This window comes from Neofelis nebulosa, chromosome 14 (assembly GCF_028018385.1).
Source record: "Neofelis nebulosa isolate mNeoNeb1 chromosome 14, mNeoNeb1.pri, whole genome shotgun sequence".
Classification (NCBI taxonomy): Eukaryota; Metazoa; Chordata; class Mammalia; order Carnivora; family Felidae; genus Neofelis; species Neofelis nebulosa.
The window spans coordinates 80,841,591-80,860,479 of NC_080795.1; the positions used below are offsets into that span (position 1 = coordinate 80,841,591).

Consider the following 18,889-nt stretch of genomic DNA (forward strand, 5'->3'; position numbering starts at 1 on the left):
CTGAAATGATGCTGGAAACAGGACGTGGTGTCAGATAGGCATTAAAAGCTGGGTCACAACAGGAAATGCTTCCCTGTGAACAGGTTCCCACGGCTCCTCGGGCGGGGCCAAGCGTGCCCGGGGGCGGGGGCGGGGCCCGGCCAGCCCGCAGACGGGCCCGGTCTCAGCGCCACGCGGGTTCTGTGGAGCGGAAAGCCACGCGCAGCCAGGAGGCGAGCGCACACAGCAGGGCGCGTGGCGTGGCGGAGGGGCACTTACCGATGGCAGAGCCGTTCAGGAAGAGCGCCACGCCCAAGAGCACGCCGATGCACAGGACCAGGATGAAAGGCCGCCGGCGGCCCCAGCTCAGGGTGCAGCGGTCGCTGGCGGAGCCGATGATGGGCGTGAAGAAGAGGCCGAGGACGGGGCTCAGGAACCAGGTGAGGCTGTAGTACTGCTCCGGAAGGCCTGCGGCAGACACACGGCGGGCTGTGACAGCTGCGCCCCGGGCACCGGGCGCACGCACACACGCAGGCCCCGGCCTGGTAGAGAGCCCTCAGGGTAGAAGTGCCCGCCTCCGAAGCAGGCAGCTCTGAAGACTGAATCCCAACGGGGAAGCACCAGGTGGCCAGAGGCCAGCACCCGGGCCTTGGAGCAGACGCCCCGGGACCCGCTGCTGCACACGTGCAGAACAGGCACCCCCGGGCGCCAGCGCGGGGCCAGGCCCTCTCACGCCACCCGTGCTACTCAGAGCCGTCTCACAGGCGCTGCACACAGTGTGCCCGTCAGCCCAGAACCGAGGCACACAGGGAACACGGCCCCAGAGTAGCAAGGACCCACCCTGCTGCCCTTCCGGGCCTCGTGGGCCGAAACCGATCCCCAGAGTCTCCCTGGGGGGCCACACAGCCACTAGCGTGCTACGCGACCCCAGCGGTGGGCTTCTGCGCGGCCACCGAGGAGCCAACGAGAGGGGGAGCATCGGTACGTGTTTAGCTGCAGCGAAGGTGCTCTTTCTGGCCCCTGGTACTCCCTCTCATCTAATCTTCCTCACTGCCCGGGGAGGTAGGGACTCTCGTGCCCATTTTCCAGGAGGGGACAGTGGCTAGGTAATCTGCCCTGGCCCCACAGGGACAAAGTAGGAGGCCCGTGCCCCCACTATCGCACAGACCCAACGCCACTGCCAGTGGAACAGCACACTCGTGCGGCAGAGCCCGCATAGCAGCTGGGGAGCGCAATGCAGCGGTGCACGAGCCGGGCCCCGCACACGCCAGCCGCAGGAGCACACGCAGGAGTGGGTTCCATTTACACGGAGTCTCTACTGGCGGAAGCCAGGGTGGCGGTCGCCCCTGGGAAGGGCAGGGGCTTCGGGGTCGGCCTGTTCTGTTCTTGATCTGGATGGGGCTCGCTGGTGACAGGTCACCCCGCTGGAGACTTCCGTCACGCACCTCTCCGTGTCCTACTTCAATGAAAAGTTCACTTAGAAAATGAAAGGTGCTTGGGCACGCCAGCAACCCCCGGGCTAGTGCCCCGAACCACCGCGGGCGCCGGGAAACGGGGTACCGGGGTGCATTAGAGCTAAACTTGTGTGGCAGGACGAAGCACCGCCCGCATCACCACCCACGTGCCCGCGCAGTCCACGATGCGAGGTGTCTGCTTTGACCTCTACGCCAAGAGAACGTTAGGAAGGGTGGTGAACCGTGCTCCTGTTCCAAGTGAGCAGAGACAGAGTGCTGCTGCTCCAGGGAACGAGAAGCTATGAGCGCTACGGTCTCTCGGCAGGCCTGGGGCCTCGCCCCTCCGCACCACAGGCGGGCAGAGGGGACAGTGACGGCCGGCCCCCAGTGCCCACGTGCAGGAGCACGTGGTCCAGCAATGCGATCGCCGGAAAGGACCGCCGACCAAACCGCTCCGCGTGGACGACACAGCCAGCGTTTCACAAAGAGCGGAAAGCATTCTCACCCCAGGGTACACGGACTCCGAAGGTGGCTTTTAAAGCGGCACAACTTCACCAACACCGACTGGCCTGGAGGCACGCGGCCCCTTGCAGAGCCCACCCACGCGCACACCAGGCCACCTGCCACTCCTGGCCTCCCTCCCGCGGCCTGGCCCCGCTGCTTCAGGCACATGGGAGTGCGGTCTCTGCAGTCTCCCCCCCCGCCCCCCCCCCCCGCCCGGGGCACCCCCTAGAGGCCTCCCCACCCAGCCGGGCACGCCACTGCTGCTCTATTTCCCCACCTGCTGAGCCACCTGTACGGTGTACGTTCCTGAGAGTGGGGACTGGCTGACCTGTCCCTGCGTGGCAGGGGACCCACAGAGGGGCTCCCAGCTTGTCGTACTGCACCACATCCTGAGATGCACGCGTGGGGCCGGCCGGCCAACCCCAACCACCGACCCTCTCTTAACCCGTCCCTGGGCCAGCCCACGACCCCCCCCCCCACCCCCCCGTCCAGTCCTGGGCGGCAGGCCGTCCCCGGAGGGCCCTCACCTGCCAGGCCTGCGCCTGCCCCAGGATACCAGATCCTTCCAAGAACCCGGGCCCCGAACAAGCCCTCGCTCTCCAGTGAGATGAAAAGCACTTCGCCCGAGCACTCGTGCGGCGCGACCCCTCGGCCACAAGCCCTCCATCACGCTCCTGAGGTCTACTCTACCTGCTGTTGCTACGCTCACCCCGGCCGACAACAGATCTTGACCCATCCGTTTTCCACCCACCGTGTCCTATTTTAAGAGTGCTGCTCTTGGGGCGCCGGGGGAGGGGGGGCTCAGTTAGTTACGCGTCCCACTTCAGCTCAGGTCATGATCTCACGGTTCGCGAGTTCGAGCCGGGCACCGGGCTCGCTGTTCTCAGCACAGAGACCGCCTCAGCTCCTCTGTCCCCCTCTCTCTGCCCCTCCCCTGCTCATGCTCTCTCTCGAAAAGAAACACACACGAAGAAAGAAAAGGGTGTTGCCCTCAGACGGTACACATCAGTGGCTCTTCAACCGTTCTGCTGATCCCTTCTCACTGCAGTGTTTTGTCCACGTACATGCAGGATGACTCCTTACACGGCTGGCACCACAGCGGCCACATTACTGCTTGCTTTCTGTCGGCCCCCTCCCTCCTGCCCACTTTTGGCTAAGCGGACTGAATGCTGTTTTGCTGCACTCCATTTTAATTTACACGCTGGCTTTTCAGCATTATTTTGTAAGCAGCCGCTCTGCAGAGTTCGTGGCACACTGGTTTCTCAGTCTGGGGGTGTCAGCGCAGCACCACAGCAAGAACGTCGCAAACGTCCGCGTGTGTTTGCCCCCAAGTCCCTTCACGCTACAGGCGGCACACGCATCACCTCTCCAGACAGCGTAAACCCCCGTCTGTGCTGTGGCTTTTGCTTTCGGCAGTCCTGCTTATTTCAAGGGAATGAAGAGGAAAATTCCTCTTTTATTTTTACCTCCCATTTAATCATTTCCGGTCTTCTCCCTTCCTTCCCGAAGACCTGAGTATTCACACGGTGCCACTTCCGTTCCGTCTGAAGGACCATCCTTGGGTGATTCAGCATTTTACAGAAATCTGTTGATGACAAATGTTCTGCTATTGTAACTAAAACCTCTTTATTTCACTTTTATTCTCAAAGGATATTTTGGCCTTTGGATAAAGAATTCTGGGTTAACTGCCCCGCCCCCCCCCCCCCCCCCAACTCTGAAGAGATCGCAGTTTCTGCAGAGAAGGCTGGGACATCCCGTGTGACCGGACATACGGAATGGGTCCTCTCTTCCTCCGGGCGCTCTCAAGGTGTTCTCTTTTTGGTTGGTTCTTAGCACCTTGACAACCATGAGCCTGAGCGAGGTTTCCTTTTTACTTCTGCCCGCAGTTCACGGAGCTCTGAGAATCCGGACATTGAAACCTTTCACCAAATCCGGGAAGTCTTCAGTCATTTCTCCACACTGTGTGCCCCATCCTGGCTCCTCTCTTCTGGGACTCCAATCAGTCACGTGTCGGTCAGACCCGCTGCTTCCCGAGGCTCTGCTGGTTTCTGTTCCTGATCTCGTCCTCTCTGTTCTTCATCGCCAGTCATTTGTCAACCGGCTCGTCCTGTGCTGCGTCTTCCTTCTGGCGTCCCCAGTCGCCTCTTAATTTTCCCAGATACTGCATTTTTCAGTTCTAGAATTTCCATCTGGTTCTTCTTTAACAGTTCCTGCTTCTCTCTGGAGCTTTCCCACTCCCCCAGGAGCGTGTCTTCCTGTGCCCTCGAGCACACTTCCTGCGCCCGGCTGAGGGTTCCAACACCGGGGCCCAATCTTGGGGTCGGTCTCCACTGCGGCCTCGTGACCGAGGGTCACAGTTTCATCCCCCGAGAATACTGAGCTGTAGATGTTGTGAATGACCAGGTGTAGAGAGACTCTACGCTCTGCTACATTCTTCTTTCTGGGTATCGATACCTTTATTTCAACAGACAGCTAACTGGCTGGACTCAGACGCAAAACTCTCCCCTGAAGCAGGAGCCGGCAGAAATCTCCGTTCCGTTCTTCCAGCCTCGGCCGAGCTGCTTGAAATGCAGCCCACGGCTGCACGTTTCAAGCATCGGCAGACACATGAGAAGAGAGGACACAGCATTTGGGGTTCCCCTGGCTCAAACTCTGGCCTGAACGCGGTCCCTGGGTCTTGCAGTAAAAGTGCAGGTACCAGTGTTCTTAGCTGCCCCGTGTGGCACCGGACAAGGCCTGTCTTCAGGCTAAAGGCCGAAAAATGATGGGAAATCACCTAACGCCGTTCCCTTCTAGCTTCTGGCATTCTCCAGCGGCTTCAGCGAGCCGCTTTTACGTTCTTCCAGAATTTGTTAACGGCAGCAAAGCTATTCCAATAGGAGCCACCATGCCGTATCTTCTGCTCGGTTTCTCAAAATAAATAATTATATTTAACTTCAAATAATATTTCATATACTAAACAGATTTAACAATATTTTTTTTTCAACGTTTTTTATTTATTTTTGGGACAGAGAGAGACAGAGCATGAACGGGGGAGGGGCAGAGAGAGAGAGGGAGACACAGAATCGGAAACAGGCTCCAGGCTCCGAGCCATCAGCCCAGAGCCTGACGCGGGGCTCAAACTCACGGACCGCGAGATCGTGACCTGGCTGAAGTCGGACGCTTAACCGACTGCGCCACCCAGGCGCCCCAACAATATTTACTTTAAATATCGTTTCAGCTGACTCTTTCACAGCTCCTTGAGGCCAACAGCACTGCCTTTACCAGAACTCAGCCCCACATCTCGCCTGCTCGCCTGCTTCAATGCGCGGCGAGCTCGGCCAAGGCAGGGACCAGGAGTGCTCTGTGCCCTGCTGGCTAACGGCAGGAAGGCGGGGGACCCACGGCTCAAGTGGTGAGTGACGGGTGGGCAGGGTCGGCTACTGCCACCGGCAGAACCCAGACAGTCCAGGTGGGAGACTGGCAGCTAACTGGTGGAGGGGACGGCTCCCAGTGTCCTGAGTTCACCAGGCCACCCCATTTTCCAGCTTCTCGATGTCCCACTGAAGAAGACAATCTTGTGATATGATTCGCGGGGCACAGTCCCATCTCATTTATCCTCACAGGCGGCCAGAGAGGTTGGCACAGTGTGCCGGCTGCACCTGCAGGGTGGGGAGGTGTCGGGGGCCCTCGGGGCAGGAAGCTGAGGTTGAGATGACGAGGGCGGAATAAAGGGGTACACGGAGGACAAGAGCAGAGCTCCGGCACACAGGTGTTGACAAACATGCCACCCTCTGGATCCCAAGATGCGGCCACCCAGGGGCTGTGGATGGGTGTGCACCCCTACCAACGGGCCTTTGATGCCAGCCTCACTGCATGCGTGGGCACCAGCTCCAGGACCCACGGCCACCATGCTAACAGGCAGAGAGGAAGCTCCAGGGAAGAAAGTTCCTTAAAGACTCGGCCTCAGCTGGAGAGACATAAGCAGTGGCCCAGCACTTCCTTCTGGCCGCGGTCAGTCATTCCTACGGCCGTGACCCGGCCCTGAGAGGCCACAGAGAACTGTTTGTGCGTAATTCCTCCTGAACTCACACAAACACCCGTAAGCATCCTGGCGAGGCCCCGCGTCAGACAGGAGCCTCTAAGGACCGGCTGCCGAGGACAGACACCCCCCACCTGGTGCAGCAGGCCCCGGGGGAGACTCGCCCGGCCCCGGCCCCAACCCACTGTCGGCTAACCCGCCGCCCCCGCCCCTGGCTGATGGGAGGCCAGGACCACGTCCTGAGAAAAGTCCTCAAGGCCAGCGAGCGTGAGACACAGCAGGGTCCCGCTGGCGCAAAGCCTGTGTGCCTGCCCAGCACAGGCTACACGCCATTGACACGGGTTGAGTCGCTGGCCGTCCAGGTGACGGGAAGCCATGCCACCGAAGGCACCCTCTGGAAAACAAGGCCTCTTGCCCTTCCGCGGCGGGGCCGACGGCACAGGCGGGAGCCCGGCGCTGCCGCATACGGGGACGCCCAGAAGACCCTCAGGCGTGCTCACGCAGCAGCTGGCGCTCCAGGCAGCACAGTCCCCACCGTGGTCCGCGCCGGGCTGGTGGGCTGATGAGCTGGGAGGCGGCAGGTGCGTTTGGGCGCCCTGGCAGCCGCGTGGTCTGTGCGAGGCCGGGTACGTGCCAGCGCGCGGGGAGCAGGGAGACGGCGCGCAGCGGGAGCGCGGCCAGCGCACTTGCCCCAGCCGGTCAGTGAGGCACTCGCGGCGCAGACGACGCTGCTCTGAAGTCATCCCTGTGCCTCCGCCCGCCCCACGGCGTCCCTCCAGTGAGCTGTTCCCGGCGCTGTCCGCGGCCTTCCAGGCAGGAACACCGGGGCGCCCCCCGCAGATGCCCAGGTGGCCCCCCGGCCTGTGACGCCGGCACAAGAGCGTGGAGGCTACGGGGGCAGGCGTCAGAGACGAGCACTGGGAAGTCATCAGTCCTTTCTGAGAACAGGCACGTGACTGAAACCGAACAGTTCTGCGATTCAAACCCAAATCTTAGAAACACGAGGACACCGGTCGAGCCCGGCGCCGGTCGGCCGCTCACCCCAAACCCATGTCCCAGTCACGCAGAGTGCCGGCTGGCCTCGAGCGAGCGGAGGGCTCTGGGCTGCGGGCACAGGGGCGAACCGCCCAGCCCCTCTCTCGCCCCAGGAAGGCAGAGTGCTGGCCACATGCCTGGCATTCAGCAGGCACCAAAACCGCGGGCTGGATGCAGCCCCACCCCACACCCCAAGCACCACCCAGCCCGGTGCCCCTCACTCTGGCTGGACCCTCCTCCCCAGGGGGTGACACCCCCCCCCGCCAAAATCCCTGTCCGCCTGGAGATCCCACCCCTTGAGCACAGGTCCGCCGCTGCTCCTGTGCTGCCGACCCCCAGCCCTCGGTCAGGCCTCCCACCTCCTCTCGAACCCCTGCTAACTCATCTCGCCCCCTGCCCTGCGTCCAGGGCCGTCTCCTCCAAACACACCCCAGCTGCAGCTCTCTGCTCAGAAGGCTCTGCTGGCTTCTCGTGATCTGAACACTCGGGGTGGGAAGTCTGGGCTGGATCCTGCCCTGTCACACATCCTCAGAGGAGACCTGCCCCATCTGTCCTCTCCAGTTGGACCCCCCAAAGTGTCCTCCCATCGAGAAAACCGCCCCCAGAGGGGGCCACGGAGCAGAGGCCAAGGAAGGCAGGAAAGCCCAGGAGGAGCAAACAGGACCGGTGGTAGTGTCCTCTCAGTTTTGCCCTCCCCAGGCCTCCCAAAGTGAACTCTAGGCCGCAGAGCAGGGGTGGCCCGGCAGGAAACCCCCAGTGCCCCCGAGCTGAGCGGCCGTGGTCAGGGGAACGGCTGGGGCGGGGGGCCTCGGACCTGGGCACCGGCTTTCTTTGTCGAGCACGTGGGTGAGAATAAATATTTCCCATCACGTCCCCCGGGCGGCCCCACGAGTGAGCGAGCCGGGTCTCCGCACGGCCACGGCCGCTGCTGGGACGCCTCCAACGGCGCATTTCCCAGCACAGCTCTAAACAAACACCATACCGCCCGTAGTAAATAATTTTTGTTTTCTCCCAGGCAAGAGTTGAACAACAATGGTGGGACCAGGAAGGCTCCCCGTTCACAGGAAATGCTCGGTGTGTCAGCATCGGCGGAGGGCCGTGTGAGGTCACGGGCAACGGCGACCACGCTGGTCACGCGCGGCAGCTCCCATTCAACGCGACGTCTTTTTTGATAAACTGGTACTTGTGGGGGGAGGGCGGTCAGGGGAACGGGAAAGTTGCCTATAAATGTTTAACAAAAGATCTGAACCGGGAATGGGAAGGTACGTTCTTTCTTTCAATAGACAAAGCCTCCCACATCAAGATATGTTTGTGTTCTCAGACAAGAATTTCACGATAACGTTTAACTCGTGAGAACGAGCGCTCTGTGGGAAATGCCCACCAACCCCGAGTGACCTCGGATGAATGGAAGTCGGCAAGCCCTGTGGGGAACCCCGCTGAGGGCCCCAGGCACCCCCAGAGACAGGCAGCGGGTCTGCAGCCCAGGGCAGAGGCCACCAGCTCTGGAGCGCGGGCCCGAGGGAGGAAAGGGTTCCCTGCACAGGGAGAATCTACACTGGGCAGAGGGGGGCAGACACTCCTCCAGTTGCCCAGAATGTTCTAGAATCCCAGAGCCACGGGAAGGTAGGGAGGGACGAAGAAGAAAGGGGAGGAAGCTCAGTGCTTCTCCTAGGACCCCCAGCCGGAACGGCAATTGGCAGTTTTAGGTGGGGAGGAACAGGCTTTGAATGCCGCCTGCTTGTGCAAAGCACAGCCCTTCCCAGAGGTCCAGAAGCTTGACTCCAGCTGGGCCTGCCGTCAGAGGCTCCCCAGCACCTAGGCTATGTTCCCCCCATGTTATCCTTCCTCACCGGTTAAAGAGCAGGCTCAGACACCCAGAAGTGCAGTCCCCAACCTGGGTGGGCTGCGGGGGGGGCGAGGGTCCCCTCAAGATCAGGGACGGGGGGAAAGTGGTCAGTTCGTTCATCAGGGGTTTCTTGTGGGTCGATTACAAAGAAGGTTAGAGGGTTGCCCAGGAGGCTCTCTGGGGCTCACTGTGCCACGTCAGAACAAGTTACTTTGTTTGTTTAAATTTTTTTCTTAATGTTTATTTATTTTAGAGAGAGAGAGAGAGAGAGAGAGACAGAGCATGAGCTGGGGAGGGGGGGGGCGGGGGGTGTGGTGCAGAGAGAGAGAGGGAGACACAGAATCCAAAGCAGGCTCCAGGTTCCGAGCTGTCACCACAGAGCCCAACGCGGGACTCGAACCCACGAACCATGAGATCATGACCTGAGCCGAAGTCAGACGCTTAACCGACTGAGCCACTTGGGCACCCCAGAACAAGTTACTTTGGATGAAGGCAGGACTTTAGAAATTGTGTCCTTCAAACTTACCCAGGGCTCCACTAAATTCCAGCACTTTCTGAATGATCTTTCTTCTGGTAAAACAAGCACTCTCCAGCCCCTGTGCTGGCCCTGAAGCTGGCTGTTTCCAGGGAATAAATGTGCACAGCCTGCCCCACCCCCCAACCCAGCCCCACACCAGGGGCTCCCGACACCTCCGCGTGGGGGGCGCTGGTCCTATTTCAAACAAGGATGGGACTCATCAGCCTGGCTGGATGTGCTTGGTGGGACACTGAACCTCTGGAAAGTTAGGGGCGCAAGCCTCCCACTGCCCGGAACCCCTCGGGAGCACCTCCTACTGACACAACCGCCACCTCATGGCTCTAGAAAACATACTGCAGAAGCCTCTTCATGATGGCACCGCCAGATCACCTGAGTTTTACAAGAAAACACAAAGCACTTGGCCTAAGACTCCAGAAGCTTCCTGCAGTGCACAAGACGCACGGCGACCCCACAGCCTTGCCCGAGCTCCCGGGTCAGGTCAGCTGCAAGTCGCGGCCACCTCTCACAGCTACACGGCTTCCAGAAGCCAACGGCCTCCCACCGAGACGTCCCAGGCCTGGAAGGAGGATCAAGATTCTTCAGGGGAGACGGGGCAGGCTCCGCTGAGCTCCAGAGGGACATGTGGGCTCTGCAGCCCGAGGCTCTGGGAGCACCCGGCCTTGAACACCCTGTCCCCCGTGTAACCTAGACATAGGGACAGAGGTGGGGACGTCTGAAGATTCAACAGGAAAACAGAGTGCATAGCTCAGTACCTGGCACGGGGCCGCTCCAAACACGAGCGTCCCTCCCGTGTTCCTGCAGCCCTGTCAAGCTTTCAGGGGGGGCAGGGAGTTTAAGATGCTGGGAGGACACCTCGAGAGCTCAAGTTCTCTGGGAGTCCACTTGCTCTCAGGAAACGGGACACACGGCCGCCAGCCAGCCGGCCCTGCACACAGTGTGGGTCCTAAACCTACTCTTGAAGTCAGCCTCCCTGGGAGGGGACCATTTCTGGAACAGGAAGCTCCCGTGTGCCTCAGCTGCTGCAAGGGAACGTGGGTCACCCCGGGAGCACCCAGCCCTTTGTCTGGAAGGCCCGGGGGAAGACAGTCGGGCGCCTGGAAGACACCCACCACTGACCTGGCAGCCCCATGTACCCACGGGATGCACCTCGAGTCACAGACAAATACGGCTGAGGGCAGCTCGGGGGCCCAGTGTGGGCCCAGTTCCCAGAGGAAGGCTGGGTGGGGGGCTGGAGGGGCAGAGCCGAAGCCAAGCCCCCCTCTTCTGGGAACCACTCCCCTCCCCCTGCCCCAAGCATGTTCTCAGAAGCTCCATCATGGACCACAGCGGCCCCCCACCGGGCTCCCTGTCCTCTTTCTGTGAGACCAGACACCTAAAAAGTTTCATGCCTAGGCCATGGGGACACTGACGTTTTCCTTGATTCCTGGAAGAAATTGGCCCGAAAAATGGTAACAGGGCAACCACATGCCCCTGTGCGGGCAACAGGTGAGCGACAGGGACCCAGGCACTGGGGTGGGCACCTCCGGCTCCAGGAGGACACGGAGGGGTTTCCAATAGCTCCTGGAGCCTCACTGTGGTCACCTGGAGGACGGGACAGCGACAGACACCTGAGGGCTGAATGAAGGCAGCTGTGCGTGCAAGTTGAACACAGACTGTCGAAACAAGATGTTGTCAAGTGGAGTTTTTAAAACCAAGAAGTAGACACTGCAGCTCACTGGAGGCTGAGAAGCACCCTCAAGGTCACAAGAACAGTCCCCACCACGGACAGACCCAATGACTGCAGGCCTGCACATCGAGCTCGCAGGCGCAGGGCCCGGCCACCGTGGGCTCAGCGTGGGCTCAGCGGTCCGGGCCTGGCCCCCCAGCAGCACTCAGCCTCAGGCGGGGCCGGCCCAGCCTGCTCCGGAGAAAAGGACCAAAGGAAAACACGGAGCCACATCGCATCCCAGCATCCCACACTAGCCATCCTCGTCCGGGACCTCCGGGGACTGAAAGGTAGCAGGTGAGGCGCGGCCCAGTGAGGAAGGCAGGCTCTGGCGTGAGGCCCCTCCCCACCGTGACATCCACCTCCTGTTATCACCCTCAGCGTCCCACGTGGCCTGGCCTCCCCACCTATACCTGCCGTTCACCACGAAAGGCTTCCAAAAGCAGTCGGAAAACACGCCAGCTACGAGCACAGGTCCCGAACAGACGGGACAGCTTGCCTCTAGAAAACTCCCCTCCGCGTGGCCACGACTAGGGCCTTGACAGACTGGCCTCCTGACGCTGCTCGTCCGGCTCCCCACACCGGGCTCGGTTCGGAGGCCTCCTCCCAGCAGCTAGCTTCCCGGGGCGCTGCCGTGTGGGGGCCGGTCCTCTAAGCGCCAGCCTGCCCTCTGGCAAGGACAGGAGGGCGCACACCGCCTCGCCTCCAGTGAAGGCGAAGGGCCGGGGCCCAGAGACACAGGCGACCCGCGCACTCCAGCTCCGCTCTCAGGGCCTGTGGAGGCCGGGGTCCCGCCCCGCGGGGGCACCTGCCAATACCAGTCGGAAGGAAACCAGCAGCGGGGGCCCTACTCTGCTCAGACACCACCCCCGCCTCGCAGGAGATGCTCGTGAGCCCCATCTACAAATCCTGAGTGTCGGGTCACAGCAGCACAGAGAAAAAGCACCCAAACCCACAACGCGGCTGCGTCTACACAGCCCGCACATTCGGCTTGGCCGGGTTAAATCCTGCTTTGCTGTCACAACCTGGCAAGTGTGGACAGAATATGGGGAAGCGAAGGCCTTCCGCAACCCCGGCGGGGGCTCTCCGGGACGGCTAGTAACTGACGAGCAAGCTACGGGCGGCACACCCCCGGGACCTGCTGTGAGAACAGGGAAGTGTTCGGAGCCCGGGCCTCCCCGGGGCTCACGGAACAGGAAGAGCGTGGGGCACAGCACAAAACTGCTGCTGGGTCAAAACTACCACCAAGACAGGCAGCAATTGTCCTGAGTCATGGTTTAAAATGACAGCAACATGTCGCAGGTGTAAGTCTAAGAGGAACTTAAAGCAGAACGTAACTTGGCTAAAAGTGAGAAATGCCGGACCCCCCACCCCTCCGCCAGCCCCCGTCCTGCTCTGCCCGCGACTCCGGCTGGGAAATGCAGGCCCACGGGCTGGCAGAGCCAGCTGAACCGACCACGGAGAGTCCCCGCCGGACTCCGCCCTCGTCCAGCCCTGGTCACCTCAAGCTGAAATTCGCATCTTCAGTGTCTCCACCCCGTTTTCCATTCTGTGACCCACCGACCTCCGTCCAGAGTTGCAGACGCAGCACTTCTAACAAAGTTACTTCGGATTCTCAACGTCATACTGAACTTTCTGTGATGTCCCCAAAATAGTTCACAAGCTGGAAGATACATCCATATCCATTCTTCATTTAAATGGGGGACACACCGGGGCGCCTGGGTGGCTCAGTCGGTTCAGCATCTGACTTTAACTCAGTTCATGATCTCACGGTTCATGAGTTCAAACCCCGCATGGGGCTCTGTGCTGACAGACACACTCTCACTCACTCTCTCTCTCTCTCTCCCCCTCTTTCTCTCTGCCCCTCCCCTGCTCTCTCTCTCCCTCAAAATAAATAAATAAACTTTAAAAAAAAATTTTAAGCCTCTCTGGGATTCTCATATTTTTTTTGATACTATTGTTTAAGGAAAACACTGCACATTTACAGTGCTTCCCTTGAGAAGTCAGCCTTGAACACCCCTCTGGAGACAATCAGGAAGACACTCAGCTGTGCTCACCTGAGGACCACACGGGTGCCACAGGTCACCCCAAACCCACACTCGGGGAGTGTGGGCTGCCTGGTGGCTTACGTTTTCAACACGTTTGTAATGTTTGGTTAAAATTGATTTAACTTCTTTTTGGCTCTCGCCGTAAGTTCAACCATCATTTTCTGCAGGAACGGCTAGCTTCGCTTCTTCCGTCCTCTTGGACCGCGTGTGCATATGCTCCGTGTACGGTCACCACAATTTTGAGAACCAGTCTGCTAAGTCTGGAAACGGCGATGATATGTCGCCTACTATTAAAACTTCTATGGGGCGCCTGGGTGGCTCGGTTGGTTAATTAAGTGTCCGGCTCTTGGTTTCAGCTCCGGTCATGATTTCAGAGTTCGTTGAGTCCAAGCCCCATGTCCAGCTCCACACTGAGCCTGCGTGGGATTCCGTCTCTCCTCCTGCCCCTCCCTGATCACGCACAAGTGTGCACGCACACACACACACTCTTTCAAAAATAAACAAAAACGCCCTCTAAAAACTTCCTGCCTTACCAGTGCTCATATGCTCAATGCTGAAGAAAGGCGGAACTGCCCAGGTTTCTCTGTAAATAACCTCCTTGGCGTGGCACTTAAGGTCTCCTGTGACCTGACCCCTGCCTCCCAGAGGTCAGATCTCGGCTCACATCACTCTGCAGTGAGCCCCCACCCCCGTGCCACTGGACACGCCACACTCTCTACGACTCCCCCCGCAAGTCACAGCCCAGAATGCGCTGACTCACCCTTGCTTCACTCACTGACCTCCACTTACTCTTTGCAACAAGGAGGCCCGGTGTCTCTCCACGGCCTCCTGACTTCCTGTCCCCTGTGCCCAGGAGGGTAGCCTCCTGTCTTTGTGGTTCCCATGCTCGCCTTCAACAGGGCAGGCCACAGCTAATCCCCTAACTGTCCTTCCTAACCTTGCTCCTCCGGCCCAGCAATCGCAACCCTCACCAGGCCCTGGCGGAGCACCCAGCACGGGCACGCCCTGGAGCCCGGCTCATTGGACATATCACGTCCGTGCGGGCCTTCCCTGATCTGGAAACATTTGATCCCGGGAACGAGGGCTCCGGCTCCCAAAGCCCTGACCTCAGCCAACTGTCGTGGCCACACGTCCTCAGCTCCGTGCGACTGTAACCCGGCCACTGCGGCGGCGCTCTCCACGCTGGGGCCAGGCCCAGCACCAAGCAGGTAGGCGCTCCGTGGGCGCTGAGCAAAGAGGAACAGGCTTCATAATTCCTTAGGAAAAATGACTACAGCTGACGTTTCATTGTTTCTAAAACAACAATGATCTGAAACACAAGGAAATCCCGACTTCCCAATCCAAACAAAACAGTCTTACACAAAGTTTTTCAATTATTTTGGTCAAAATTCAGGAGATTCTCACAAACTCCCGCCTACGTACACGCCTTTCCTTCTGCCATGTGGCCTGTTTCCACAGTCCATGAGGACGGTGCTCTGGAGGCACGGTGAGGGTCCCCTGACCCGGGGTGGGGGGGGGGGGGGTGGCTTTCCCGGGAGTCCCAGGCGAGGACAGCATGCCTGCGGGTGGTGGAATTCTCCAGCACTGGAGAGCGCGGGCAGTCAGCCGTCTCCAAGCCCGGGCCCCGTGCCACCCTTCAGGCTTCCTTAGTCTCGTGTCAGCAGGAAACCCAGTGTTTAGCTGGACGTTCTGTGGGGCCCGTCCCATTTTTTTCCACATTTTAAAAACTGTGGTAAAACACATAATACTGACCGCTTTTCTCATTTTGCGGCATGCGGTTCGGGGACGTCGGATACGGTCGCGCTGCCGCACAGCCATCGCCACTGTCCGTCCACCCGGCACGCTTTCATCTTGCAAAACCCAAACTGTCCCCGTTAATCACTAACGCCCAGCCCTCCGCCCCCGTCCCCCACCCTCCATTCTGTGTCTCTGTGAACTGGACTCCTCGGGGTCCCTCCAAGAAGGGCAATCACGCAGGATTTGTCCCTTTGCATCTGGATTGTTTGCTTAGACTAACGTCTTCGAGGGGCCGTCCAACTTCAGCCATCCACTGTCCTCGCCCTCTCTGCCTCCAGCGCCGCGGCCCACCCTGCGGGCAACGCTGGGTGCGCCTGCCTCCTCGCTCTGTGAAGCTCCTGGGGTGAGGGGAGGGCACTGAGCCCAGCACTCCCCACTCAGGGAACAATCAAGCACTCGACGCCTGTGCCCCACATCCCAGCTGGGAGCGGCCTGGGCTCGCCTCCCCCCAAACGAGGCGGGCGGGCTGCTAGACGCCGGGTGCACGCACCGGGGACAAAACCCAGGGGGCGCTGTGGGGAGCCGGCCGACCTGCCTCTGCCCTTGGGGCCCTGCAGACCCGCAACCACAGATAAGCCAAGGGTTGAGCCAAGCGCCAGGAAGGACGCCCAGAGAGCCTGCTCATAAAATCCCCCCAGGCTTGTACCGCATCAGTTTCCACCGTTCCGAGAGCTGTCAGATAAGGAGCCTCAACAACCTGAAGCGGGGGGAGGTGGGGGGGGGGGGGTTGCTGCACCAGGCCTGATGTTCTTTCAGCTGTTAGAGAAAAACCAGAGAGTGGAACGCAGAATTAAAATCCACAAACTCCAGGGGCGCCTGGGTGGCGCAGTCGGTTGAGCGTCCGACTTCAGCCAGGTCACGATCTCGCGGTCCGTGAGTTCGAGCCCCGCATCAGGCTCTGGGCTGATGGCTCGGAGCCTGGAGCCTGTGCCTGTTTCCGATTCTGTGTCTCCCTCTCTCTCTGCCCCTCCCCCACTCGGGCTCTGTCTCTCTCTGTCCCAAAAATAAATAAAAAACGTTGAAAAAAAAAATTTTAAAAATCCACAAACTCCAACCTGCACTCTGCCTAAACAACAGACCCTCTATGCGGGGGAGGTTCCCACACACCGCCCAGGGCTTCCTGCCCACGGTGACAGGGAGGGTCCTCGTGCCCGGGTGCTGGAGGGCCTGTGCACATCACCTCAGATGGGCTGACGGGTGCACACTCACGTATAAGCTGGGCAGCTGGTCTCCTGGCCCTGGGTTCTGGGCCCCAGAGGTATAGCTCCTGCCTCTGCTACCTGCCCATTTTCCAGGTGCTCAGGGACAAGACCTCCAGCTTCCCCAAGCTATCACTTCTTCAGGCTGACATGGCCACCTGATTCTTCGAAATATCCCTCAAATGACACCACTCCCTTCGACCCCAGCCTCTGTGTGCATTCTGCCAACCAGTGTGCCCACACCTCAGCAGAAGCAAGAGTCCAAGCCAGCACCGGGGCATCTGACGCGACTCCTCTCGTGTCCTTGGGGTCGGCTGTCTGGGTCCCGAGGTGAGAGGGGCCCTAGTGGATTTCTGCAGGGCCCCCTTGAGCACTACGGACACTACAGCCTGCGTGAACTGGGGCAGGTGTGCCTTAGAAACGCCTCCTGCACAAAGGAAACGGGATAGCTGGCTGCTGGGTCTGCTTTTTCAAAATAGGAAAACCAACCAAGAGTGCTATCAACAAAAGGCCCCGGGCCACCGGTACCTTCAGACAAAATACAAAGGTTTCACTGGACCCTTTCGAAGGCATCATTATACTCACAGGGAACTCCTAGAAAGGCGGCAATCGCATTTGAAATGGAGAAAGTACACCGTTTAAGATAACCTGCCACCTCCGAGGCAAGGGGAGTGACAGGAACACCACCCAACAGTCGCTGCCCAGGTCTGAGCACACCTGTTGGGAGCTCCAAGTTGGATGCATCTTGCAGGAAACACAGTAACACGACCTGTTCAACAACACACGAGCTCACTCAAGGAGGACGCAGGAGGTACACGTGGAGTCCATCCACGCACACACGCGCATGCACGCAAGGCAACCGGATGCATTTTCACTCTGGATGCAGCGTGAGCCTGTCTCTCCGTTCTCACGGGCGCTGCGTCCTGCCGACTTCCAACCTCACTCACACTGAGAGTCAGCGGCACCGGCTGGCAGCGGCTGCAGGACAGGGCACGGGGCTCCCGCAAGGGCAGGGCACAGATCCGGCGGGGTCATGTTCCGACTGCCGCCCGGGCCAGCACCGCCGCCAACATCCCCCTCCCTGAACAATCCAGGGTGTGGAAGAAAATGACTAGCACTTAAAGCACTCAGACTTCAAATGTTTTCCTTAAGGCAGGCTGTTAAAGGGTAGTCTTTTCCCACAGGAAGAAAAGGTGGGCTTCGAATAACAACAAATCATAGCCTGGGAATCCTGGCTCACATTAAGCTACAATGCAAAGGGGGGCGGGGGGAAGCCTGGGGTTTTTTTTATTAGCAGACATGCAAAGACTGCACACCAAGCTTTACCCTGCATCCTGGACCAAGTAGAGAAGACGAAATCTCACTTTCCCCACGAATTAGGATCTTGTAATGATAACCCAGTTCTGAGTCATTAGTCAAACTGAGAGGCTGCAACTTTTACATGACTTTCCTCTTCCCTGGAGGAGACACCCTAAAGCAAGAGGCAAACGACGAGCGGGGGAGACATCGCCTTCCCAGGGAAGGGTGCTGGATGGGAACAGGCCCAGGAGGGGCACGGCCACCTGGTCTTCAAGCCAGGGCTGTGCAGGGCTCGGAGACAGGTGCTTCCCCAGGCTTACGGGTGACCGCACGTTTCTACTGGATTCTGACCACCCAGCAGGCGCACAGACCCGCGCATGCGCACACACGCGGCACAGACAGCGCACCTACGGGGCCAGGCACGCGGAGGAGCGTTCTGCAGCAGCTTCCGGGGCAGCCCCTCCTGCGCCCGCAGACCACGGGGCAGTCCCTCCTTCCGAGAAGGGCTGAAGCCGCCTCAGCACTAACAAAACAAACACCGGAACACGGCCTTGGAGGTGCCGCTCCGACGTCCTGTATTTGAATCTTTGAGCCCAGAGCCTGAGAATGCAGCTTTAGAAGTCCCCTCCAGGGACCCCCGGGTGGCTCAGTCAGTTAAGAGACTTCAGTTCAGGTCATGATCTCACTGTTGGTGGGTTCGAGCCCCGCGTCCGGCTCTGTGCTGACAGCTCAGAGCCTGGAGCCTGCTTCGGATTCTGTGTCTCCCTCTCTCTCTGCCCCTCCCCTGCTCACTGTCTCTTTCTCTCTCAAAAATAAATCATCATTAAAACAAAAGCCCCCTCCAACAGCTGAACTGTTCAGTAAGTGGGGTGGGTATACAGTGGCTAAGAAACCAGCTCTTGGACAGCTGAGGAAGGGATGGCAGGGACTCTGAAGGGACCAGGGACAAGCCGCAAGACCGATGGGAAAATCCCAGGAAGAGCGGGGCTGGGCCACCCGGCAGGCACCAGAGCCACCGCAGACAGGCTTTGTGCTTTGACCTGGAACTGGGATCCTTATCCCAGAAGAACCGCTTTGGATGTGCCTCAGGAGCCGCTGCTGGAGACAGCGAGTCACAGAGCCATTGGTCTCGTGTCTTGCCTGTGGGGAGTCTCCGGAAGGAGGCGCAAGAAGCTGGCTCTGCCTCCGGGGATAAACCTGGAGATTGGGGGCAGGAGGATGGAAATCTCAGTCTGAAAAATTGGGACTTTGGAAATCTGAGCTTGGTGGAAATGCTACTGATTCAAGAGAAATCAAATTTAAATTTAAAGACACCCTCCTCCCACCCCCAAAAAAGGGGGTGCCTGGGTGGCTCAGTAGGTTAAACATCCAACTCTTGATTTCGGCTCAGGTCATGATCCCACAGTCATGGAATGGACCCCAGACGGGCTCTGTGCGGAGCATGGAGCCTCCTTGAGATTCTCT

At 59.5% G+C, this 18,889-nt stretch overlaps 1 protein-coding gene across 6 annotated transcripts in view; it reads right to left on the bottom strand.

Moving 5' to 3' along the window:
• SLC45A4 (solute carrier family 45 member 4) overlaps nucleotides 1-18,889 on the bottom strand; it is an 83,892-nt gene that overhangs the window by 11,971 nt on the left and 53,032 nt on the right. For all 6 annotated transcript variants that reach the window (XR_009253565.1, XM_058699230.1, XM_058699227.1 and 3 more), the window contains one exon: nucleotides 259-447. Coding sequence is in view for 4 of the 6 variants with exons in the window: in XM_058699227.1 (XP_058555210.1) it covers nucleotides 259-447 (189 nt within the window). In the remaining 2 variants the exon portion in view is untranslated. The remainder of the gene's footprint in view (nucleotides 1-258; nucleotides 448-18,889) is intronic.